Here is a 25575-nt window from a genome sequence, read left to right as displayed (position 1 = left end):
AGGGTATTTTGAAGTACGGGAGGAGACAGTGTTGGGTCTCTATGTTCGGTGCTCAGTGACGCTCTCTTGCTCTCCGCTGTTGGAGTGCGTGGTTATTTGAGTTCTTGCCGCTTTCCTGTCGGATTTAATCAGTCTGCCCAATCTCACTGAGTTCTCTCATTAACGGGGCCTTTAGAACCGCTGTTCACTGGATTTTCCTTTGGTTTGATTCCGGACCATTCTCAGTAAACCGAGAGATTTATACTTGAGAATCCAAGCTGCTGATCAGTTTCCGTAACCCTCATACCACCCGGTCTGGCACCAACGATCATTCCACGGTCAACGTCACTTACCTCACATTTATTTCCTATTCAGATGTTTGGCCTGAATAACAACTGAACCCGTTGACCATATCTGCATGTGCTTGTGCTTTGAGTTGCAAGCAGATGATTAACAGATTCGTATTAATGAGCTGGAATAGAGTTGTACCTAACAAAGAGGCCATTTAAAACATTTCCCATTTAAGCAAACCCTCACCCATCTCGAATATGCACACGGATGAGATCTGGGCCTGATTGTTGATGATCTGCATGTTTGTAACAACAGGTTGTCGCTGGCAAGGCAGTGTTATAAGGTGGGGAATATCTGGAGAGAGAGACCCGTCACTGTTCCCTCTAAACTGCGCGTCTGCGTAACCACAATGCTCCCACGAACGGAGCCTTTGCTGCAGCGCAGATGGAATTAAACACTGTCGTATAAACGTTTATGAAACCTGAGTTTTTCTTTGTTGTACTACATTTTTATCCTATCCTTTAATTAGTAATTAAAATCAATAGCATGTTTTTTTTCTCTTGTCTGTCTTAATCCTAAAATATTCATGGATGCATTTTACAAAAGAGGACGCATCTATGGTGTTGTGCTTTTCTCAGTCCGTGTGAAAAGTTCCATCTCAGAGCAATGGCTGATCCACGCAGCTGCAAACATAGTCATTAGATGGAACATTGGAGACCGACCCACATTACATTCTATGCATATTAATCACGATTGAATATGGTACATTATCGTGCTTCCTGTTATAGAGGAGATGTTATAAGTCAATAGAGTGGACAAAACAGTTTCACCGGGAGCCTCTCTGGTATCCAGGAAATAGTAATGAACAACACAAGAAAAATTAATAAGTGTGTCATGTTGTAGTGATTGTAGAAATGTGGAATTACCATGAACTGCAGCAACATGCCCTTGATCCCATTGGCTGTTGCAATCTGCAGTGATATACTTACCCTCGAATATATCGTCGCGTCGGCTTCTGCAGAGAACAGACCATTTATAAAGGAAAATATCCCAACACTGCATTTTATTCAGTCCAAACTAGCACATGGCAACCCATAATTTAGCTTGACAGACCTTGGCCTCATCAAGTACTTTTCTGCTAATTACATTGTCAGAACCTGTGAACGTGACATTAAGCAGAGGTGGAAATTCAAAGTTATGCTCCCATGGATGTTGTGCAAGGGCCTTCAGCAAAGCATTTGACAAGGTGCCACATGGCAGCTTGGTCTCGATGATCAGGTTCCACGCTGTCCGGAGAGAGCAAATTGGATGTATTCAAAATTAGCTTCAAGGTAGCAAGCAAAGAGTGCTGGTTGAAGATTTCTCCTCGCAATGGAGGGGTGTAATTAGCAGTGTGCCGTGGGGCTACAAGTTGGGACCTTTGATATTCGTTATTTTATAGCAATGATTTGGATGCGGTTGCACAAGGATTACTTGACTGGTAAGTTCGCAGAATGCACAACGTTAGTATTTGTTGTTCACAGAGAAGATTATCGTAGCATCTAGGGGATCTAAATGGACAGGGTCTGGTAAAGAGATTGCAAACCCAATCTGATCAGCAGCGGATTCATGCAGATGTTGGGGATCATGTGGAGGAAACAGCCAGAGGAAGTGGATGAGGCAGGTGCAGTTCCATAAATCAAAAAGCAGTTGGGGTGTGTAGATGGAGTGAAGAGGCCAGAAGGGAGATGGCCCTATCACAGGAAATTCTGACCATCTCAGTGGGCACTGTGGTTGGCATTGTGTCGTTGGGCTGAACGCTCTGAATTTGCATTTTCTTGCTCTGTGACTCTGTCAGTAGATGCGCCAGGTATCAGTGGACAGATATGGTGTGGAAGTGGTTACTAACAGGGAATGTTTGGTCCCCATGCCAAATGCTACAGGGGATGGAAATACTGTCATATTTGCAAAGCAGTCGTACTCTCTGACTCACTGTCTGCTTGTTGTGAAATTTAGAGCCTCACCACCAGGTGGAGCTGTCCTGCAGAGCGACCAAAGTGTGAACAAGACGACGACAATCAACAATCGTCAGTCAGAATCAGAATGGACAAAGGTATGATCACAGGGGTCTTTGAATTAAACTTTTATCGCGTTTGTACAGAATAGTTCAGATGAAAGAACTGACAGAGGTGTTAACAGTGCATAGAAGAGTTTCATCCAGCAGTGTCATTTATCCCACTGGTAAAGCGGCCTTGAGTAACTGATCAACCTAACAGTTCCAGCGCAGGGACCTGACACCAGTAATGATCGAATCACTCCGCTCACCGCACAAACCTTCAGCTGAGTGAAGGGAGCAGGGACTCCTGAATCAGGTGGTCGTGAGTGAAACACAGACAGGAATGTGACAGTGATCTTGTGGTTTATGTGAATGTTCAGGGTCAGGGTCCGTTTCACCTCCAGACAGGCCCTGACGTGTAAGACATCTTCAACTTTCACTTATAAAATTCAAAAGCAGATGATAGGAGCATTTCAGGGATTACCGAGATTCTATGATAACACAGCATTTCAGGTTTTGGAGGGAAAGCTACCAACTCACCCTGGTTTTTCTTGCCTGCTACGCAAAGGAGGAGGGGTGTCACCGAAATCTGTTTTCTGTAGCGGAGCGGAGATCATTGCCGGTGCTGGGAATGGCTGAGGATCAGAAGGCAGCTCATTGTAGATACATTTGTGAACTGCTTCGCAGTTTTAACACCCCAATGAATGTCTGGGCTGTGGAGAAATGGTGAACCTGAGTTTCTAAATATTTCCCTCCTGATATGACGTTCTACCTGAATTTAAATTCCCAGGATCTTGGCTGGAAAACCCGGCATAACCAATGACCAAATGTCTATGTCACCTGTAGACATTGTGATTGTGCTCAAATCTGAGATTCCAGTTGGAATAAAAACAATGCTCCAGCCTGGAAACGGGTCCTTCGGCCCATATAATTCATGCTGATCTAAATGCCCCACTTTCCTGCAGTTTTCCCAAACTTCCCTCGTAAACTTCCTCTCCCCTTTTTCCTGCCCAGATGCTCTCAATTTTGTAATTTTATTTGTGTTTGCGGCCTCCTCCGGATGCATGTACTTTATACCCATCAGCCACCACGTGGAAAAATGCCCCTTTGGTCCCTTTTAAATCTCTGTCCTCGAGTCTCAGACTCCCTTACCCGGGCAAAAAGACTGTGACCATCTACCCTATCTGCACCCCTGATTACTGTATGTGTGTGTGTGTGTGTGTGTGTGTGTGTGTGTGTGTGTGTGTGTGTGTCTGTATGTGTGTGTGTGTGTGTGTGTGTGTGTGTGTGTGCGCGCGTGTGTGTGTGTGTGTGTGTGTGTGTGTGTGTGTGTGTGTGTGTGTGTAAGATCACCCTTCAAGCTCCTGAGCTCCTGGGCAAGCTGTCCCAGCCCAACCATATAACACTAAAAACAACACCCTAGCCCAGTACCGTAGTGTTCATTCTTCACTTCACACTTTCCAGCTTCATCACCTCCATCCTATAGATTAGCAACTGCAACTACACACAAAGCTCTAGAACCAAGACTTTGCCAATGACATGCATAGTTGTTACATGATGATCTGCGGGTGGGGAACAAGATGGGAACCAGGGGAGAGGACAGCATAGATCGCAAGGAAATGATCAGCCTGCGACCCAGGGGACCGGAGGACGTGCGTCTCAAGGGAATGGTCAGTCTGTGACCAAAGGGACTGGAGAAAGCAACTCCAGTCCCCTTGTCCAGTCTCCAGCCCCTCGTGTGACAAAGCAAGTGGAGAATGTGTGATCCAGCAGACTGGACCATGTGTAATCCCGTTGCTGGTCTTTGCGTGACACAGACTCCTGCACAGTTAGTGACCGAGGGAGATTTTAGCTTGTGGAAGATGATCACAGTGATATTTCCCAGTATCACCGGACACGGGTGCATTATGATCCCGTGGTCATCCGGGCGTTCAACTGCTGTGATTAGTATTACTGTGCCGATTGTGCTATTTTACTGGGAGTAAATGTGTCCGGTCACCGGCTTATCGGGATGGTCACCTGACAGGATGTTCGGTTCACATTAACCAGCTCAGTTCCACTCCAAATCTGGTCAGCCAGAGTCTCGGCTCCTTTGCAATCTGAATCAGTTTTGCTCAGATTTAAATCACACTTGTATAACCTGCAATTCATCACCAATTTCAGGTGGGAAATTGAAACGAGCAGCGAAAAGACTGAAGAGGATTTTACCAGGCAGATCATCGAGGGAAGATGATCTGAACACGGGAAGCAAGGTACCAAAGCAGGGTCAGATTGAGAGCGATGTCCCAATGGAATGCGGTCTGGCCGCAGAGGAGGAGGAGCAAATTCAGCCCAGAGAGAGTGGCGTCAGAGACACCAATCAGGACCCTGGAACCGGCACAAGTGAGGCGACTACCTGTCAGCCCAGAGACAGTGACGTCAGAGACACCGATCCAGACCCTGGAACCGGCACAAGTGAGGTGACTGTCTGTCAGCCCAGAGACAGTGACGTCAGAGACACTGATCAGGACCCTGGAACCGGCACAAGGGAGGCAACTATCTGTCAGCCCAGAGACAGTGACGTCAGACACACTGAGCAAGACCCTGGAACCGGCACAAGTGAGGCGACGGCCTGTCAGCCCAGAGACAGTGACGTCAGAGACACAGATCAGGACCCTGGAACCGGCACAAGTGAGGCGACTGTCTGTCAGCTCGGAAGCTCATTGAACACAGAACTGTCAAGTCCCCAAGAAGGAGCGGGTGAGTGAAATATGAGTGTGATGTGCTCACAGAATGCGGCAGGGTGGAGGGTAAAGGTGTGACCTTGTTGGAGGGTTGGTCAGAGGAGAGGGAAAATGTGTGGGTGTGGTACATGTGGTGCACTGGGCAGCCGTTACCCCACGACAGGAAATGTACTACCTGCTCTGAGGATTTTCAGGATGTGAATTGGAGGAAATGCAGCTGTCCAGATGAGGAGAGTGTTTCCGGGATGTGAATCAGGGGAAATGTATTCGCCAGGATGGAGAGAGTATCTCTGGGAAGCGAATATTACCAACAGTCCCAACATTTATGCCCATCCAAATTGAAATAGGTGAATGGGTTGGATGGGGGATGGACTGGTTTATATTAAATATTGTCCTTCTATTATGTAATGCCTAGAACACTGTTGGGTAGGCTTTAAGGCAAGTGTTAAGTTACATTCAAGTCAAGTCAAGCCTTTTATTGCCATTTCGACCGTAACTGCTGACACAGTACATAGTAAAAATGAGTTGCTTTTCAGGACCATGGTGTTACATGACACATTACAAAAACTAGACTGATCTATGTAAGAAAACAGAGGAAAAGAAAAAAAAACACACAACAACTACACTAAACTACACACCAATCTAGGACGGCATAAAGTGCACAAAACAGTGCAGACATTACAATAAATAATATACGTGACAATCGGGCAGTAAGGTGCATGCCAGACTCTGGGTATTGAGGAGTCGGATAGCTTGGGGGAAGAAACTGTCTCATAGTCTGTCGGTGAGATCCCGAATGCTTCGGAGCCTTTTCCCAGACGGCAGGAGGGACAAGAGATTGTTTGAGGGGTGCATGGATCCTTTATAATGCTGCTGGCTTTACGGATGCAGCGTGTGGTGTAAATGTCCGTGATGGCGGGAAGAGAGACCCCGATGATCATCTCAGCTGACCTCACTATACGCTGCAGAGTCTTGCGATCTGAGATGGTGCAATTTCTGAACCAGGCAGTGGTGCAGCTGCTCAGGATGCTCTCAATACAACCCCTGTAGAATGTGATGAGGATGGGATGTGGGAGATGGACTTTCCTCAGCCTTCGCAGAAAGTGGAGACGCTGCTGGGCTTTCTTTGCTATGGAGCTGGTGTTGAGGGACCAGGTGAGATTCTCCGCTAGATGAACACCAAGAAATTTGTTTTGTTCACAGTCAGAGACAGGCCGCTGGCTCTGCACCAGTCCGTTAGCTGCTGCACCTCCTCTCTGTAAGCTGACTCGTCGTTCTTGCTGTGTGTTGCAGCACAGTCGTGGGTCAGCAGAGTGAACAGCAGTGGTCTGTGCACACAGCCGTAGGGGGACTCCGTGCTCAGTGTGATGGTGTTGGAGATGGAGAATTAATCCTATTTTGTATCTGGAGGCAGGTTCAAGACACGGTTTTTTTGTTGAGTTGGGTGAGAGCAGTGGAGACGAGGGATATCTGAGTTCAAGCCTACATTTTCCTTTTTATATTCACAGAGCCAGAGTTTACAATCTCCGACCTCCTGGCAGAGGGGGAGGAATATCGACTGTACCAGCTGACAAAGTTCTACAGGGACAGACTCAAACAAGCAATTGAAGAAAAGGTTGAGAGACTCGGTTTGATGTTGACAAAGGAGGGACATTTCAGTAGAGAAGAAAATGAGGTGAGTGCAGTTCGTGTATTGTCACTGATCTGCTGGTATCAGAGGGAATAGTGATCAACATTTATCTCCTGCACGTTTTAGGAGATTGACTTGGGAATGCAGACTTTGATCTCTGACTTGCCTCTCGCAGATCTGGTTTCAGTTTTTAAGGTGGGGAGCACTGGGAACTGCAGGTTTAGCATCACCTTTTCCTGTATCACCTGCTGTATTTATCAGTGTGAAGTAAGAGCAGTGGCTGCATATCTGGACTTCCAAAAGGCATTCGGTCTGAAACTAATTTCAAATCTTGGCTGAACCGTCGGGTAGCTTCACCTCATCTCATTAATCCAGAATGAGTATTAAACTGTCAATTGGGCCAACCGGCTTCACTGCGGTACCTGAGTGAGGGAAACCAGCTAACCACAGCTTGTCTTGGCTCCGTGAGATCCCAAACAATGTGTGGCTGACTTGTCATAGTCGCAGCAAAGTACAGTACAGAAACAGGCCTTTTGGCCCATCTATTCCATGCCAGACTACATAATCTACTTATTCCCTTTGACCTGCACCGGGCCATGGCGCTCTATACACTCATTACGCAAGCATCTATTCAGAATTCTCTTCACCACTTGCACTACTTGCCCTGCTAGCTAGTTTTGCACTCTCACCACCCTCTGAGTAAACAGGTTTCACCTTTGTACCCTTTGAACTTCTCACCTTTCACCCTTTGGTGATAACCTCTTGTTGTAGTACCTCTTTACCTCAGTACAAAATGCCTGCTTGCATTTATCCCACCTATATCCCAATGTAATTGTGTACACTTGTATCAAATCTCCGCTCAACCTTTCATGTTCCAACGAATAAAGTCCTAATCAGTTCACTCTTTTCTTATAACTTAGGTCTTCCAGTCCAGGTTACATCCTTGTAATGTTTTTTCTGTACTCTTTCAAACTTATTTCCATCTCTCCTGCAGGTAGGTGTGCAGAACTGCACATAATATCCAAATTAGGCCTCTCCTACGTCTTATACAACATCATATCGGACACGATATTTTCATTTACCAGGGTTAATCCGCTAAGAAACTTTCTTTTAGAGCCTATCAACATTTGCTGCCACTTTCAATGGCTTATGTACCTGTATTCCCAGATCACCTTGTTCTACCGGTCGCTCAGTAAGATCTACCCTGATTGGTCCATCCAAAGTGCAACATCTTGCACCTGTCTGTATTAAATTGCATCGGCCCTTTTTAAACCCATTCTCCGGTTGGTCCAGATCTCACTGCAAGCTTTTGTACTCTTCCTCTTTGTCCACTGTGCCTTCCCAATGTTGGAGTCATCAGCAAATTTGCTGATGCTCTTAACCGTAATTTCATCAGATCATTGATATAGATGACAAACAACAACAGGAACAGCACCGATCCCCGTGACACTGCACGAGATACAGGCACCGAACAGAAATGCAACAGTCTATAGTGACACTCCGGATTCTTTCCAAAAAGTTAGTGTCTAACTTTACCTTGAATGCTAAGCAACTGAATCTTCTAGACCAACCTCCTATACGGGACCTTGTCAAATACCGTGCTGAAGTCCATGTAGACAATATCCACAACCTTGCCTTCATCAACGTTCCTGGTAACTTCCTCGAAATACTCCGAGATTGATTGGATGTGAAAGATCACGCACAAAGCTGATATCTTATGACCACAAACATCAATAGTTTGACCTAAAAGGACAGAAGAAAGCACAAAACATAAAATAAATCTGGTGACTTGCTGATATCCCATGATCCCAAAAGATCAACAGGTTCTCCTGAAAGGGAAGAAGATCAATAGGATTTCCTGAAAGGGAAAGGGCAAACAAAAATAAATCTGCTAACTTGCTGAATATCTGACTAATGAGAGACAGGGACACACCATTTCAGGTCACTCTCCTTGGAGCTCACAAACAGTGATTGTCTTGTCCGAGATCTGACCTATTCAGCCATGAGTGGTATTAGAAAACCAACTGTGTTACACCCGTGAGTAACTCTGTTCTTTTTGGGATTCATTGGCGCTGTCTGTAATCAATCACACAGGCATTATCCAAAGGCAAGAGGAAATCTGTAAATATGATGCTGATCGATAAATTTATCATCTGGAGACGTCTGATTTACTGGTTAAATTTCTTTCACAACTGTAACTCCTCAAACCTGGTAGCAGTGAAACTGAAGAATTATTTTACAGTGCAGTGGGCCATCAGGGAATTATGCTGATTTATTTCAGTACAGCACAGTACAGGCCCTTCGGCCCACAATGTTGTGCTCACCCTTAAACGCAGCCTCTCTTATTTCTCAGAGCAAGGTCCTCAGCCCATCCATATTCAGTTACCTTAATTCCATCATAGATGTATGTTGCTTGAAGACTATTCAATGTTTAACTCATAATTCCTCAGTTAATCAGGAAGCCCATGCCGGCATTCAGGAAGTCATTACCATTTCACGGTACTAGTGCCAGGCAGTAACCATCTCCATTATAAGATAGCCGCACTGACATTTATTAATCTTCTTTTGTCTTTACACATCATGAGACCATAAGGCATCAGAGCACAATTGGCCATTAGGCCCATCGATTCTGCTCCGCCATTACATCATGGATGATTTACTATCCCTCTCAACCCCATTCTCCTGCCTTCTCCCAGTGAACTTTGCTGACCAGACGAGTCAAGAAGATACCAACCTCTGTTTTAAATATACCCAATGACCTGGTCTCCACAGCTGTCAGTTCCAATGGATTCTGCAGATTCACTACTCCTAGGTTAAATAATATCCTCTTTTCTGTTCCAAATGGACGTCCTTCTAATCTGAGGCTGTTCCGTCTGGTTCTAGACTCCCACACTTAGAAACGTCCTCTCAATGTCTTTCGATATTCCGCAGGTTACAATTAGATTCCCCCTCATCCTCCCACCCTCCAGCTATTACAGGTGCATCCAGGATCAATTCCCATCAAAATCTGGTTTAATATCACTGGTTCTGTTTGTTTAGATTCCTCTCTGGATGTTTCACAATGCCATCACATATTTTCTCTGATCAGGGGATCAAAATATGCGACTGCGGTCTGGCCAGTGCTTGTTCTTATATTCTGATCCTCTCGAAATGAATGCTAGCTTTGTATTTGCCTTTCCTAACACAGACTCAAACTGCACGGAATCCTGCACCGGGTCTCCAGAGATTCTTTACAACTCCGCTTTCTGAATTTTCTCCCAGATTCAAAAATAGTCTACGTCTTCATTATTTCTGCTAAAGTATATGGCCACGTACCTCACTATACTACATTCCAATTGCCACTGATGTGTCCATTTCTTCATAGGTCCATGTCCTCCCGCGAAATCCCTGCTTCCTCAACACATCCCCTCCCTCTCTGATCTTCGTAACACCTACAATAATGGCCATAAAGCCTACAAATCATTGACATAACGGAAAAAGAAACTGTCCCAAAACCAACCACTGCAGAACACCTCTGGTCACCAACATTCGACCAGAAAAAGCCCTATGTGTTCCCATTCTGTGCTTCCTGGCAGTCAGACAAATCTGTCTGGAGAAAATCTTGGATCCTCTATCCATGCCAGTGTCTTTCTTGTCCTACTGTCGGCCATTGTTAAACGGCGCCATGTGGGACACCTGGTCAAAGGTCCTCGGGAAGTCCAAGTAAACAACTTGCACTGACTCTCTGTTGTCGACTCAGCATGCTGTTCTCTCAAAAAATTCCAACAGTTCTGTCAGGCAGGATTCCCTTCCATGGATGTTGGCCTTTTTCTTATCATGTGCATCCAAATACCCCGAAACCTTATCCTCAATTATCGACTGCTGACATCTTCCCAAATGCTGATCAGACTAACTGACCTATAGTTTAAAATGATCAGTCCTCCGGAACCATTCCAAAATCTAGTGATATTTCAGCGATCATTACTAATGTCTCCACAATCTCTTCAGCCACCTCTTTCAGAAGCAATCGGGTGAGTTGATCTGGACTCATCTATCTTCAGAACTTTCAGCTTACCAAACGCCTTCTCCGCAATAATTGCAAATACACTCACTTCTGCCAGCTGACATTCTCAAATATCTGGCACGTTCTAGTGTTTTTACAGTGAGGACTAATGCAAAATGTCGACCAATATCTTCCGGCATTTCCTTGTCCCCTGACAGTGGTCCAATTTTTCCAGTGGTCAAATATCCACTATCCTCTCTTTCAATCTTCATATATCAGACGTACATTTTGGTAAGCTATTTTACATCATTCTCTAGCCTGCCTTCCTATTTCATATTTTCTCTACTTACAGTTTTTGAATTGCCTTCTGTTGATTTGTAAAACCATCCCAGTCCTCCAGCTTTCTGCTATATTTTGTAATACTCTGTGCCCTCACCTTTGCTTTTGTGCTGCTTTGACTACCTCGTCAGCCACGGTTGATCATCCTCCCTTTAGAATAATTCTTCATTTTTGTGATCATTTGTCCTGCAGCTTCTGAATTGCTCCGAGAAACCTCAGCCATTCCTGCTCTGCCATTGTCCCCATTAGTGTCATTTTCAAATTTATTATTGCCCAGCTCCTCTCTCATGCCGAAGTATTTCCTTTATTCTACTATAGCACTGATATCTCTAACTTCATCTTCTCCCTTTCAACCTGCTGGCTGAGTTTTGCTATTTTATGATCACTGCCTCTGAAGGGTTTATTCAGCTGAAGCTCCCTGATCAAATCTGGTTCAATTCACAACACAGAATCCAGATCCGCCTTTCCTGTAGTGGGCTCAATCATAGGCTTCTCTCAAAAGCCATCTCATAGGCATTCTATAAATTTCCACACTTGGGATTCAGCACCGACCTGATTTTCCAAAATCTACCTGAATATTGAAATTCCCTGTGAAAATTTTAGCATTGACCATTTTCCATGCTCTTCTCTCCCCCGTTGTAATTTGTAGCCCATATCCTGGCTACTGTTAACATGCCTGTATATAATTTCCATCAGGGTCATTTTACCTACGCAGTTTCTTAACATCCACATCGTCTAATCCGACATCACCTCTTTCTCAGGACTTTTCATTTTTAATGACAGCAGCTTCAACCCAACACTTTCACCTACCTGCGTATCCTTTCGATTCAATATTTATCCTTGGATTTAAGCACCCAACTATAAACTTTTGTCAGCCACGATTCAGTGATGCCCGCCATCCATTTGTTTTTGCTCTCTCTCTCTCTCCCCTCTCTCCCGTTCTTGTTGTCACATCTTGTTGATGTAATGCTGCACATTGACAGATCGAGGAAATTAATCACATTGCATCTACTGCAGGGTGCCAGTAAATCCTTATTCTTACACAATATTGATTTAGAATTTCCTTCAGTTACTGTTTCTCTGTTAATGACTGAACCCAGAGAGGATGAGGCAGCAGCCCAGTGACTGCATCTGTTCTGAAGCTACTGGGGCCATGAACAGATACTTTCCTGCACATTCTCCATGTCTGTCTGTCTGCTCCACAATAAGTCCATTGTTTCCATTTGTAGAAAGTCACTGAGCTGATAGAGAAGGGAAACCGGGCAGAGAGTTCCAGACTCTTCCTCAGTCTGGTGAATGGCAAAGGCTCATGGGCCCGGAGGGCGATGTGGGAATCCTTCCTGATGTGGAGGACTGAGTTACCGAAGTTGGACAGAATACTGAGGGAAATACAGGAACTCGGTATGTTAAAACCACGCTCCGAACACAAAGGCACATTGAGATAAACATTTTAGTTATTTTAATTATTTTAGCTCTGTTTCCATGGATTTTCTTTTCATATTTAAACAGGTCCTGATCCACAAGAATACTTCAACATCGGCCAAGGTTTATCTGAATTACCCACTCAGCTGATAGGTGAGTGATCAAATGCACAGTTCAAACCACAGCTCAAGTGTTAGTCTGTGTCTTGGCAAAGCCTGGGAATCAAAGTTCGCCATTAATCATTCGCTGATCTCTGGATTTTAGTAACAGTTCAACGAGTGTCTCTTTGCAGCCTGAATATTCTACAATATACTTTTCTATTAATCCAGCTGTTGTTTCTGCTGAAGCCTTCACTCCAGGTCCTCAAGCTCTGGGAATCCCAACACACCCCAGGCAGGCTCCTGATACACTGTATGACCCAGTCCAGGTGACTTTTCTATCTTCAGACCTTTCATCTTCCAAGCCCCTTTTCCTTTGTAATAGCACTACACGCAATTCTGTTCGCTGATGTTCTTTACCTTTTGGAATTCTGCCAGTGACTTGCACAGAATTTGTCTGGCGTTTCCTTTTCACCCGTTACTGCAACTACAACAGCAGTTTCTAGTGGTCCGATATCGACCCTCTCCCTTTTTCCACTCTTTATATATCCGGGAAAGAAAGGAAAAATACTTTGGTATCCTTTCTTATATTATTGACCATTTCCTTGCATTTTCTGCACATTCATGTATAACTAGGAGCATCTATAACATAGTTGCCTCCGACATGACCCTAGTCACTACACTCTAGACACTAGAATACTACAGCAAAGTACAGGCTCTTCCGCCCTGGATGTTGTGCTGACCCATGTATTCCTTTAAAAAGAGTACTAAACCCACAATACACCGTGACCATCTATTTTTCTTTCATCCATGAGTCTGTCCAAGAGGTTCTTAAATACCCTTAATGTTTTAGCCTCCACCACCATCCCTGGCAAGTTGTTCCAGGCACCTATAACCCTTTGTAAAAAAACTAACCCTTGATGTCTCCCCTAAGCTTCCCTCCCTTAACTTTGCACATATGCCCTCTAGTGTTTGCTGTTGGTGCCCTGGGAAACAGGTTCCAGCAATCCACCCTATCTCTGCATCTCATAATTCTTTAGACCTCTATCAAGTGCCCTCTCATCCTTCTACGCTCCAAAGAGAAAAGTCCCAGCTCTGCTAACCTTGCTTCACATGACTTGTTCTCCAAACCAGGCAACATCCTGGTAAATCTCCTCTGCACCCTCTCCATAGCTTCCACATCCTTCCTATAATGACGTGACTGGAATTGAACACAATACTCTAAGTGTGGTCTCACCAGAGATTTGTAGATTTGTAACTTGGCCTCTCTACTCTTGAACTCAATCCCCTTATTAATGAAGCCTAGCATCCCACAGGAGTTTTTAACTATCCTATCAACCCGTGCAGCGACCTTAAGGGATGTATGGATTTGAACCCCAATGTCCCTCTGTTCATTCACACTCTTAAGTAACCAACGATTAAACTTGTACTCAGCATTCTGGTTTGTCCTTCCAAAATGCATCACCTCACACTTATCCGGATTGAACCCCATCTGCCACTTTTCCGCCCAAATCTGCACCCTGTCTATATCCTCTTGTAACCTTCAACAACCAGCTCCATCCACAACTCCTCCAATCTTCATGTCATCCACAAATTCACTCACCCATTCTTCCACCTCTACATCCAGGTCATTTATAAAAAAATCACAAATAGCAGGGGTCCCAGGACAGATCCCTGCAGCACTCCACTAGTCACCGACCTCCAGGCAGAATACTTTCCTTCCACTACGACTCTCTGCTTTCATCCAATTATTTATTATTTATCCAAACAGCCAAGGTTCCACTTATCCAGTGCCTCATGATTTTCTGGATGAGTCTCTCGTAAGGGACCTTGTTAAATGCCTTGCTAAAATCCATCTAGAGCACATATTACACCGTACCTTCATCAATTGCTATTTGTTACCTCGTCAAAAAACTCAATTAGCCTCGTGAGGCACGATGTTCGCTTCACAAAGCCCTGTTGACCCAGACAGTAAATTCCAGGCATCCACAACTCTGTTAAAAAACTACCCACAATTGCTGTAAATTTACCCCATCTCACCTTAACCAAATGCCCTCTGGTATTAGACACCAGTCATATGAAAACAAAAACAACAAGCAAAATACAGGCTATCGACCCAGACTTATATCTCTCAAACTTGTACACCTCAGTCAGATCTCTATTCTAACTCCAGAATAAACAAACCAAGTTTATCAATCCTCTACTTGTAGCACATGCCACCGAATCCAGGCAACATCCTGATGAACCCATTCTGCACCCTCTCCAATCCTTCCAAGAGCTGGACAATCAGAAGAGAACACAATACTCCAGATGCTCCCTAAAACCATAAGACCTAGTAGCAGAATTAAGCCATTCGGCTCAGTGAATTTGCTCTTCAATTCCTCTCTACCCCATTATCCCAGTGGAAAGCAGAAAACTTTCACTGTTATATTGTCAATCAGAAAAAAAATCACATCTGATTCTGTTCCTCGTGTGTTTAAGAGAAGTTCCAAATATATAGAAAATTCATACAATGCTTGTGAAATTTCTAGAAATGATGAAGCATTCGCTTAAAATAATCGTCCTAGTAACAACCAGAGAGGAACAACGACCACTATCAAAATAAATGGAGGGATTTTCCACAGCGACTCACTGAGCCCACTATGGTTTTGTCTCGCTTTAAGCCCACTCATAATTTACTGAAACAGACAAAAATCAGGTATCTAATCAGAAAAAAAATACGAATTATACCTTGACACATCTATACATTGATGATTTGAAATTATTTGCTCGCATCAGTAAAGCTGAAATAAACAATTCAAATAATGGAACTAATTTCCATATATACAAGCATGAACTTTTGACTAGAAAAGTACAGAACATGATTAAACATAAAGAAAGGTACAATAGAACCGGTAGAATATCAAACAGAGCATCAGGATGCAATGCAACAGAATATGAAACGGATATTTAGGATATCAATAAGCAAAGAAGATAGATCATCGTGTGATAAAGGAAAACTTTCCAACAAAATTTACTTCAAGGCTGAAGAAAATCTGCATTTACTGCTAGGCTGAACAAACTTTGAATTTACATCAAGGATCAAGAAAATCTGCAAAACAGAGCTGAAAAGTAAAAATATAACGAAGGTAGTAAACACTCACTGTGCCCATATTGATGTATAATTTTGATAAAATCTCCTGGTCTGAAACAGATCTGGAAAATATGCAAAAAAATAAGTACTTAAATAACAATTACTGGAAAACACCATGTGCACTGGAGCGCACTTGGATTGATATGAACGAGGACAGTATGAGGATGATGAATAACAGATCTAAAAAAAAATGTGACAACAGCCAGATAAAAAATTTCAGGATCAGGGTTAATATCATGGACACGTCGTGAAAATTGTTTTTCTGCTCCAGCAGCACGATTACGATAAAGTGCGGGCAGTGAGTCTGTATTTATGTATACAATTGTGGAAATAGAATTGTATCAGCGTGAATTAATCAGTCTGATGGCCTGGTGGAAGAAGCTGTTCCGGAGCCTGTTGGTCCTGGCTTTTCCGCTGCGGTACCATTTCCCGGATGGCAGCAGCTGGAACAGTTTGTGCTTGGTGTGCCTTCAGTCCAGAATGATCCTTCGGGCACTTTTTACCCCGTCACTGAAACTACCTGAATAGTAGGAAGTTCACACCTACAGGTGCACTGGGCTGTCCGCACCACTCTCTGCAGAGTCCTACGATTGAGAGAAGTACAGTTCCTATGCAAGGCAGTGATGCAGCCAGTCAGGATGCACAAATTGTGCTCATATAGAAAATCGTTAGCATTTAGGAGCCCATCCCAAACGTCCTCAACCATCTGTTTTTCTGTTTTCCGTTTTTTTTGTTCAGACTAGAGAATATGCCAGGCAGGATGTTGGAATGCTCCTCTTGCAGGATGTGGGAAGTCAGGGAGGCCTCCAGTGTCCCTGACAACGATACCTGCAAGAAGCGCATCCAGCTGCAGCTCCTAACAGATTGCGTTAGGGAACTGGAGCAGGAGCAGGATGACCTCCGGATCATTCGGGAGACTGAGCAGATTATAGATAGTAGCTTCCAGGAGGTAGTTACACCTAAGGAACAGGGCACAGGTAATTGTGTTACCGTCAGGCGAGTGAAGGAGAAAGGGCAGTTAATGCAGAGATCTTCTGTGGCCATTCCCCTCCAAAATAGGTAAACCAATTTGGATACTGTTGGGGGGCGGGGGGAGGATGGCTTACCTAGGACAAGCTGTGGCAGCCGGATCTCTTGCACTGAGTCTGGCTCTGCAGTGCAGAACGGAGGGAGGAGGAAGAGGAGAGCGGCAGTGATAGGGGACTCCATAGTCAGGGGTTCAGACTGGAGATACTGTGGTTGTGACAGAGACTCCCGGATGGTATGTTGCCTCCCGGGTGCCATGGTCAGGGATGTCTCTGATCGTCTGCACAGCATTCTGAGGTGGGAGGGTGATCAGCCAGATCGATACCAATGACATAGGTAGAAAGATTCAGGATGTCCTGAAGCGTGAGTACAGAGAGCTTGAAAAACAGGACATAGAGGGTAGTAATCTCCGGATTGCTGCCTGGATCACGTGCCAGTGAGGGTAAGAGTGCGATGCTCTGGCAGATGAACACGTGGCTGAGAAACTGATGTAGGGGGCATGGTTTCAGATTTCTAGATCATCGGGACCTCTTCAGGGACAGGTGGGACGTGTACAAGAGAGACGGGTTACACCTGCACTACAAGGGACCAATATACTTGCAGGGAGGTTTGCTAGTTTTATTGGGGAGGGTTTAAACTAGATGGGAACCAGAGTGCCAGAGTAGGTAGTGGAACGGGGGTAAAAATAAATGATGCTGGTAGTTCATGCAAAGTCACAAATAGCAAGGTTGTGTGTGCCGGTAATAATCTTCTGAGGTGTGTATATTTCAAAGCGTGGAGTGTTGTGGGAAAGGCAGACGAGCTGAGGGCCTGGATTGACACATGGAATTATGACATCATAGCCATTACTGAAACTTGGCTACAGGAGGGGCAGGACTGGCAGCTCAGTGTTCCAGGGTTCCAAAGTTTCAGACGTGATAGAGACAGAGGGATGAAGGGTGGGTGATGGCTTTGCTAGTCAGGGAATATATTAAAGCAGTGTTTCGGCAGGACAGATTAGATGGCTTGTCTACTGAGGCCATATGGGTGAAGCTGAGAAACAGGATGGTATGACCACATTAATAGGGTTGTATTATGGACTACCCAATAGTCAGGGAGAATTGGAGGAGCAAATCTGCAAAGAGATAACAGACATCTGCAGGAGACAGAAATATGTGATTGTAGAGGATTTTAATTTTCCACACATTGATTGGGACACCCATACTGTTAAACGTCTTGATGGGTTAGAGTTTGTAAAATGTGTTCAGAAAAGTTTTCTAAATCAATATATAAATGTACCAGTTAGGGAGGATGCAATATTAGATCTTCTATTTTGAAATGAGTTAGGGCAGGTGACGGAAGTCTGTGTTGGGGAACACTTTGGTTCCAGTGATCATAACGTCATTAGTTTCAACTTGATCATGGATAAAGACAGATCTGGTCCTCGGGTTGACGTTCTAAACCTGAAAAGGGCCAAATTTGAAGAAATGAGAAGGGATCTAAAAATCGTAGATTGGGACAGGTTGTTCTCTGGCAAGGATGTGATTGGTAAGTGGGAGACCTTCAAAGGAGAAATTTTGAGAGTGCAGAGTTTGTATGTTCCTGTCAGGGTTAAAGGCAAAATGAATAAGAATAAGGAGCCTTGGCTATCGAGGGATATTGGAACTGTGATAAAGAAGAAGAGAGATGTATAACATGTATAGGCAACACGGAGGAAATAAGATGCTTGAGGAGTATAAAAAGAGTAAGAAAATACTTAAGAAATAAATCAGGAGGGCTAAAAGAGGACATGAGCTTGCTCAGGGTAAAAGATAATTTTAATAACTTCTACAGGTATGTTAAGAGCAAAAGGAGAATAAGGGATAAAATTGATCCTCTTGAAGATCAAAGTGGTCGGCTATGTATGGAACCAAAAGAAATGGGAGAGATATTAAATAGGTATTTTGCATCTGTATTTACTAAGGAAACTAGAAAGGAGTCTATGGAAACAAGGCAAACAAGTCGGGAGATCATGGAACTTATACAGATTAAAGAGGAGGAGGTGCTTGCTGTCTTCAGGCAAATCAGAGTAGATAAATCCCCAGGAGCTGATAGGGTATTCCATCGGACCTTGAAGGAGACTAATGTTGAAATTGCAGGGGCCCTGGCAAAAATATTTAAAATGTCGATATCCACGGATCGGGTGCCAGAGGATTGGAGGATAGCTCAAGTAGCTCTGTTGTTTAAAAAAGGCTCAAAAAGTAAGCCGTGAAATAATAGGCCAGTAAGTTTGACATCCATAGTAGGTAAATTATTGGACTAAGAGATAGGATCTCCAGGTATTTGGATAGACAGGGACTTATTAAAAAAAAATGTCTGTATGGCTTTGTGCGTGATGGATCATGTTTAACCAATCTATTAGAATTTATCGAGGAAGTTACCAGGAAAGTGGATGAAAGGAAAGCAGTGGATGTTGTATACATGGACTTCAGTAAGGCCTTTGGCAAGGTCCTGCATGGGAGGTTAGTTAGGAAGATTCAGTCGCTAGGTATACATGGAGAGGTAGTAGATTGGATTAGACATTGGCTCAATGGAAGAAGCCAGAGAATGGTAGTGGAGGATTGCTACTCTGAGTGGAGGCCCGTGACTAGTGATGTGTCACGGGGATCAGTGCTGGATCCATTGTTATTTGTCATCTATCTCAATGATCTGGATGAGAATCTGGCAAATTGGATCAGCAAATTCACTGATGATACAAAGATTGGAAGTGTAGTGGACAGTGAGGAAAGTTTTCAAAGCTTGCAGAGGGATTTGGACCAGTTGGAGGAATGGGCTGAAAAACGGCAGATGGAGTTTAATGCGGACAAGTGTGAGGTATTGCACTTCGGAAGGTATTGCACTTCGGAAGTTAGAACATACAAGGTAAATGGTAGGACTCTGATGAGGGCAGTAGAACAGAGGGATCTGGGAGTATAGATACATAATTCCCTAAAAGTGGCGTCATTAGTAGATAGGGTCGTAATGACAGCTTTTGGTAAATTGGCCTTTATAAATCAAAGTACTGAGTATAAGAGTTGGACTGTAATGGTGAGGTTGTATAAGACATTGGTGAGACCGAATTTGGAGTATTGTATGCAGTTTTGGTCACCTAATTACAGGAATGATATTAATAAGGTTGAAAGAGTGCAGAGAAGGTTTACAAAGATGTTGCCAGGACTTGAGAAACTGAGTTACAGGGAAAGTTTGAATAGGTTAGTACTTTATTCCCTGGCATGTAGAAGAATGAGAGGTGATTTGAGAGAGGTGTATAAAACTATGATGGGTATAGATAGAGGGAATACGAGCAGGCTTTTAACACTGAGGCTAGGGGAGAAAAAAAAAACAGAGGTCATGGGTTAAGGGTGAAGGGGGAAAAGTTTAAAGGGAACATTGGGGAAGGTGCTTCTTCACACCGAGATTGGTGGGAGTGTGGAACGAGCTGCCAGATGAAGTTGTGTATGCGGTCTCACTTTTGACATTTAAGAAAAACCTGGACAGGTATATGAATGTGAGGTGTATGGAGGGATATGGGCCAGGTGCAGGTCAGTAGGACTAAGCAGAAAAATGGTTCGGCACAGCCAAGAAGGGCCGAAAGGCCTGTTTCTGTGCTGTAATGTTCTATGGTTCTGTCTGAGGTGAAAGAGGTGCTGTTGTGCCTTTTTTCACCACACAGTTGATGTGTACAGACCACATGAGGTCCTCAGTGATGTGAATGCCGAGGAACTTGAAGCTGTTCACTCTCTCAACCCCAGATCCATTGATGTCAATAGGGGTTAGCCCGTCTCCATTCCTCTTGTCTTTGCAACATTGCATCCAGCTCCTTTGTTTTTGCGACATTGAGGGAGAAGTTGTTTTCTTGTCAACACTGTGTCAGGGTGATGACTTCTTCTGTGTAGGCTGCCTCGTTATTATTTGAGATTTGGCCAATAAATATAGTATCCTCAGCAAATTTAATTAGCAGATTGGAGCTGTGGGTAGCGACACAGTCATGCGCATACAGAGAGTAAAGGAGGGAGCTTAGGACACAGCCCTGAGGGGCTCCTGTGTTGAGGGTCAGAGGGGCAGAGGTGAGGGAGCCCACACTTACCACTTGCTGGTGATCTGACAGGAAGTCTAGGACCCAGCTGCACACGGCAGGGTGAAGGCCGAGGTCTCTGAGCTTCTTGTCAAGCCTGGAGGGAATGATGGTATTGAATGCTGAACTGTAGTCTAATAACATCATTCTCACACAAGCATCCCTCTTCTCCAGATGTTTAAGGAGGTGTGCAGAGCAGTGGCTGTTGTGTCATCTGTTGATCGGTTGTGTCGGTAGGGGAATTGTAGGGGGTCCAGTGTGGGTGGTAACAAGCTGCAGATGCAGTCCTTGACCAGTCTCTCAAAGCATTTGCTTATTATTGAGGTGAGTGCGACAGGACGCCAGACGTTCAGACATGTTGCCTTAGTTGTTTTAGGTACAGGAGCAATGGTGGATGATTTGAAGCAGGAGGGAACTCTACTCTCGGAGAGGGTGAGATTAAAAATATCCGTAAATACACCTGCCAGTTGTGCCGCGCGCATCCTGAGTACCCGTAATGGGACGCCGTCCGGTCCCACAGGCTTGCGACTGTCCACTCGTTGGAAACACCTGCGAACTTCAGCCTCAGAGATGACCAATGTGCAGGTCGCTTTGTCGGCTCTCCCCGGGGTCTCAGTGTTGGCGATATCGAACCGAGCGTAAAGAGACTTAGATCCTCTGGGAGACAGGCAGCGATGTTGGCAGCACCACTGCACTTAGCTCTGAAGTCTGCATTGGGGTGCAGAGCTTGCCATAAGCTGTGTGTGTTGTTGGTGGAGAGCTGTGCCTGAATACGATCTCTGTATTGTCGTTTCGCTGCCTGGATGACTTTGCACAGATCGGAGCTGAATTTCTTGAGCTCCTGCTGATCACCGGCAATGTAAGCAGTCGGTCACACGGCAAGTGCTGTTCACACGGAACTGTTGTTACAAATTTTGTGGTTTGGGAAGTCCTGACCGATTCCTGAAGGAAATCATCTCCCCTTTGTGACAATAACACACAACCGGGGGATGTTGTTATTACACAGCTGTGATAATAACAGCCGGGAACTCCCTTGGCAGCCGGAAAGGTTTACACAGCAGCACCAGGTACTCCAGATCCGGGGAACAAAAGGGTTTGAGGGCATGGACATTCCGGGGTTCCACCAAGCATTAATGATCATGAAACATACCCGAAATCCTGTTCTCTTCCCAAATAGGTGTGTGTGTGTGTGTGTGTGCGTGTGTGTGTGTGTGTGTGTGTGTGTGTGTGTGTGTGTGTGTGTGTGTGTGTGTGTGTGTGTGTGTGTGTGTGTGTGTGTGTGTGTGTGTGTGTCTGTGAGTGGGGGTTGGTGGTACTGGATGACGACACGATTGTTGATGCCGGTAGGGGCCAATTCCGAATCTGTGGACTCGGGAGCAGTTGGGCCAGAGGGACAGAGGGACAGCTGGGATGCAGGCGCTTGGGTAGTTGGAATCTTCTTGTATCCCCTCTTCTTTTCAGCACTCGCTCTTCGGGGTTCCTCAAAATTCTTGGCTTTTCCGTGGATCAGCGGCTGCCACTCGTTGACCTCCATATTTGCCTGAGAGAGCCTCTGCTTAATTTGGCCCTTGTACCTCCTGCGCGGGGCACCACGATCTCTCTTGCCCTGAGAGAGTTCTCCGTAGTGTACTGCTTTCGGTAACCTGGAGTTGTCCATGCGAGACATGTGGCCTGTCAGACGGTGGATCTGGCTGAGCAGTGAAGTGGCTTCAGGGCCTGGAAGGAACATATATAGCTGTGCATGTCTGTGTGATTATATGAAATATTAAACTAAATAAGTAGTGCAGAAATAGAAATTTAAAAAGAGATTAGTGAGGCAGTATCGATGGGTTCAATGTCCATTCGGAAGCTGCATGGTAGAGGAGAAGTTGCTCCTGAATCGTTGAGTGTGCACCTTACTCCGTTCATCGTGAACCAGACGGTGATGCAGACAGTTACAATGCTCTGCAAGTTACCCCTGTAGAAATCTTCAAGTGATGTTGAGAACTCCTGATGAAATATTGCCACTGTTGTGCCTTCTCTGTAGCTGCATCGATATATTGGGTCCAGGTTAGATAGTCGGAGATATTGACAGCCAGGAATTTGGAATTGCTCACTCTTTCCACACCAGATCCCTCTGTGAGGACTGGTGTGTCGTGCTCCCTCATCTTGCCTTTTCTGAAATCCACAATTAGCTCTATTGACATAGATGTCGACAAGGAAGTGTCGAGCTCCTGTCTCACAGTTGGAGACTTCTTCCCAGAAATAGAAGGGATCATTGTAGCAATACAGGACAAGGTTGTTGACACACGTAGTTATCAATAATACAGAATAAACGACCAATAGGTCCAAGACCGTATATGCTGAAAATTATAAGAGAAACTACAAACAATCCTACTTTAAAAGATCCTGCAGTTCAACTGAATCTCATCACTTGCACAAGCAAAATAAAATGGCGAACAACATTCACAAAAACATTGCTTAAACTACAACTGATGAAAAACCCCATAATTTACTAAATATACAAGCCTCTTCCACTTTTGGAGTTAGAGTCCTTCATATCATACTGCATCCGAACATTATTTCAGATAGGATAAACAAGCAAAAGCAACCTTTTAAATATATATAGCCATTCCAAACACACATAACTTACAGAAATGAATTAGTAAAAAAAAAATATACCAGAAATATATTGAATTGAAAGGGCAAAATGAAAGACTATGGAACACGAACAGGGTATTATTTATCCCAATCGTAATATCGATAACTGGTATCATCCTAAAGGCTTTACAGAATAGTATTAATAAATTAGGCCCACACGGCGATACTTGTGTAAATCTTCGCAAACCCATAGCACTATACACCACGAGAATAGTCTGAAATCTCTTATCAATTGAGACATGTGTGTGCTTGGCTATGCCTGTACCTCAAGTTTTACCAGTTTAGGATAAGATAATAATAATAATAATAATAATAATAATAATAATAATAATAATAATAATAATAATAATAATAATAATAATAATAATAATAATGACTTATTTATAAAGCACCTTTCATCCAGACGATGCCGTTCAAACCGCATCACAACGGGATAAAGTGCAAACTAGAAAACAAAAGACAGAATGTGTCAGCCCTAATATACACCTCAGACTTCTGCACAGTACTGTAGTTTAAGCTGTTGAATTCTACAGTTTAGGAACATAGTCCCAAAAAAACTCAATGCTGACCTCCCAATGATCCTTTGGCCTTCTACCTTATTGTCTGCCTGCACTGCATTTTATCGGCAACTGAAACACTGTTTCCCTGAACTATTCTGTTCCATTATTCCTTGTACAACCTCATTGCACCGATGTGATGTAATGATCTATTTGGATCGCATGCAGAAAAGTTTTCCATTTTACAGTGGTGCATGTCACAATAATAAACCAATTTACTGATTCATTGTCAATAATACATCGCCCCTCGGTTGCTTAAGATTGTTATAACCGGGGGGGGGGGAGGGGGTGACAGTGCGGATGAGCTGCCTCGACCTATTAAATGCTCCCAGTGGCGAGTAGCCTCTGTCCAGCTCTTGGCCTTCACGTGCGGTTTAGCCACTAATCCCGGTGGAAGCGTTTCTTCTGACAGGAGAAGAGGCAGAGGTGGGTTACTGGTGCCTTACAACCAGTCACTTTGGGCAGATGGGGCTTGTTGGCTGTGATTGACAGCTCACCCAGGAACAAGAAAACTCTGATCTCAAAACTCCACTGCCTTGCAACTGTAACCCCTCATGGGGAAGAGTTTGGGAGTAAACCCAGTGGGAAAAGCCTGGAGCTGGAGTCCCTGAGTCAGTGTTAAATGGTGTTCAACGCAGACTGGCATCTCCTGCGACACCTCTGGTGCCAAGCTGTGTCAGTCTATGTCGTTCCTTTGTGCACATCAGATGCATGGAGAGAGGGAGCTTGCTGCTTCGGCAGAAGCTTCCTCTCCATATCGGAGTGTCCCGGCTTGCAGGGGCAGGACATCCATGGTCGACTCTGACAGACGGAGGCCTCATTAGACAGAGCCCCATACCCCCACAGCAAGACTGATGAGTAGCAGTTGCCAACACTTCACCACCCTCTCCGACAGACACGATGTACATCACTGAGACAGACCCTTGTGGCTTCTTCCATTAACAGAGATTCCATCTTTCCACCAATCCTCCATCACTGCGATTGAAAACTACCCATTTTCATCTCTGTCATTCCGATGGGTTATTGATCCACAACTTCACTGTGATTCTTCCCCAGACTCTGCCCGACTTGAGTATTTCCCGCGTATTCTGCTCCTGTTTTGATGCGAGCAGTGGACACCTGTGACTCCCCAGTGTGCAGCCTTGCCAAAATGCACAGTGACCTGCTCTCCATAGTTCCACACCAGATCAACATTAACATCGTCTGTTAATGAGTCAAACAATGCTTTAAATATAGTGAAATGTTGTTGTAACGGGAGGTGCAGTCAGGATTGCAATAGGATATTCAAGATTCAAAAACTTTATTGTCGTTCCAACCGTACATCAGCTCTGCAGGGTAGAATGAGACAGCGGTTTCCAGGAGCAGTGCAATCATAACATAACAAACGCAACACTAAATAATAAACACAACAATAAAAAATAAAACACAACAGCCACATGTCGCTTTAAATCAAGTTATAAGTGTCCGGTGCAAGTTATAAAGTGTCCAAAGCAGAGTCAGATAGAGCAGCTATTTAGCAGTCTGACTGCCTGTGGGAGGAAGCTGTTTAGTAGCCTTGTGGTTTTCGGTTTGATGCTCCTGTAATGTTTGCCTGATGGCAGAAGAACGAACAGTTCATGGAGAGGGTGTGAGGGGTTTTTAATTATGT

At 44.4% G+C, this 25575-nt stretch overlaps 1 protein-coding gene across 5 annotated transcripts in view; it reads left to right on the top strand.

Moving 5' to 3' along the window:
* Positions 1-1683: 1683 nt before the first annotated feature.
* Positions 1684-25575, top strand: part of LOC132388592 (NACHT, LRR and PYD domains-containing protein 12-like) — a 52628-nt gene continuing 28736 nt past the window's right edge. Inside the window, exons 1-4 of one of the 5 annotated variants that reach the window (XM_059960962.1) lie at positions 1684-2362; positions 6537-6703; positions 12209-12380; positions 12489-12554. In XM_059960962.1, the coding sequence (XP_059816945.1) occupies positions 2353-2362; positions 6537-6703; positions 12209-12380; positions 12489-12554 (415 nt within the window). In that variant the 5' untranslated portion in view covers positions 1684-2352. Of the gene's footprint in view, positions 2363-6536; positions 6704-12208; positions 12381-12488; positions 12555-25575 lie in introns of those variants that run through there. The other 4 variants (XM_059960963.1, XM_059960965.1, XM_059960967.1 and 1 more) reach the window with 4 other exon arrangements.

Source organism: Hypanus sabinus, unplaced genomic scaffold (genome assembly GCF_030144855.1).
Source record: "Hypanus sabinus isolate sHypSab1 unplaced genomic scaffold, sHypSab1.hap1 scaffold_358, whole genome shotgun sequence".
Classification (NCBI taxonomy): Eukaryota; Metazoa; Chordata; class Chondrichthyes; order Myliobatiformes; family Dasyatidae; genus Hypanus; species Hypanus sabinus.
The sequence above is the reverse complement of the archived record's forward strand: the minus strand, read 5'-3'. Positions and strand labels throughout refer to the sequence as shown.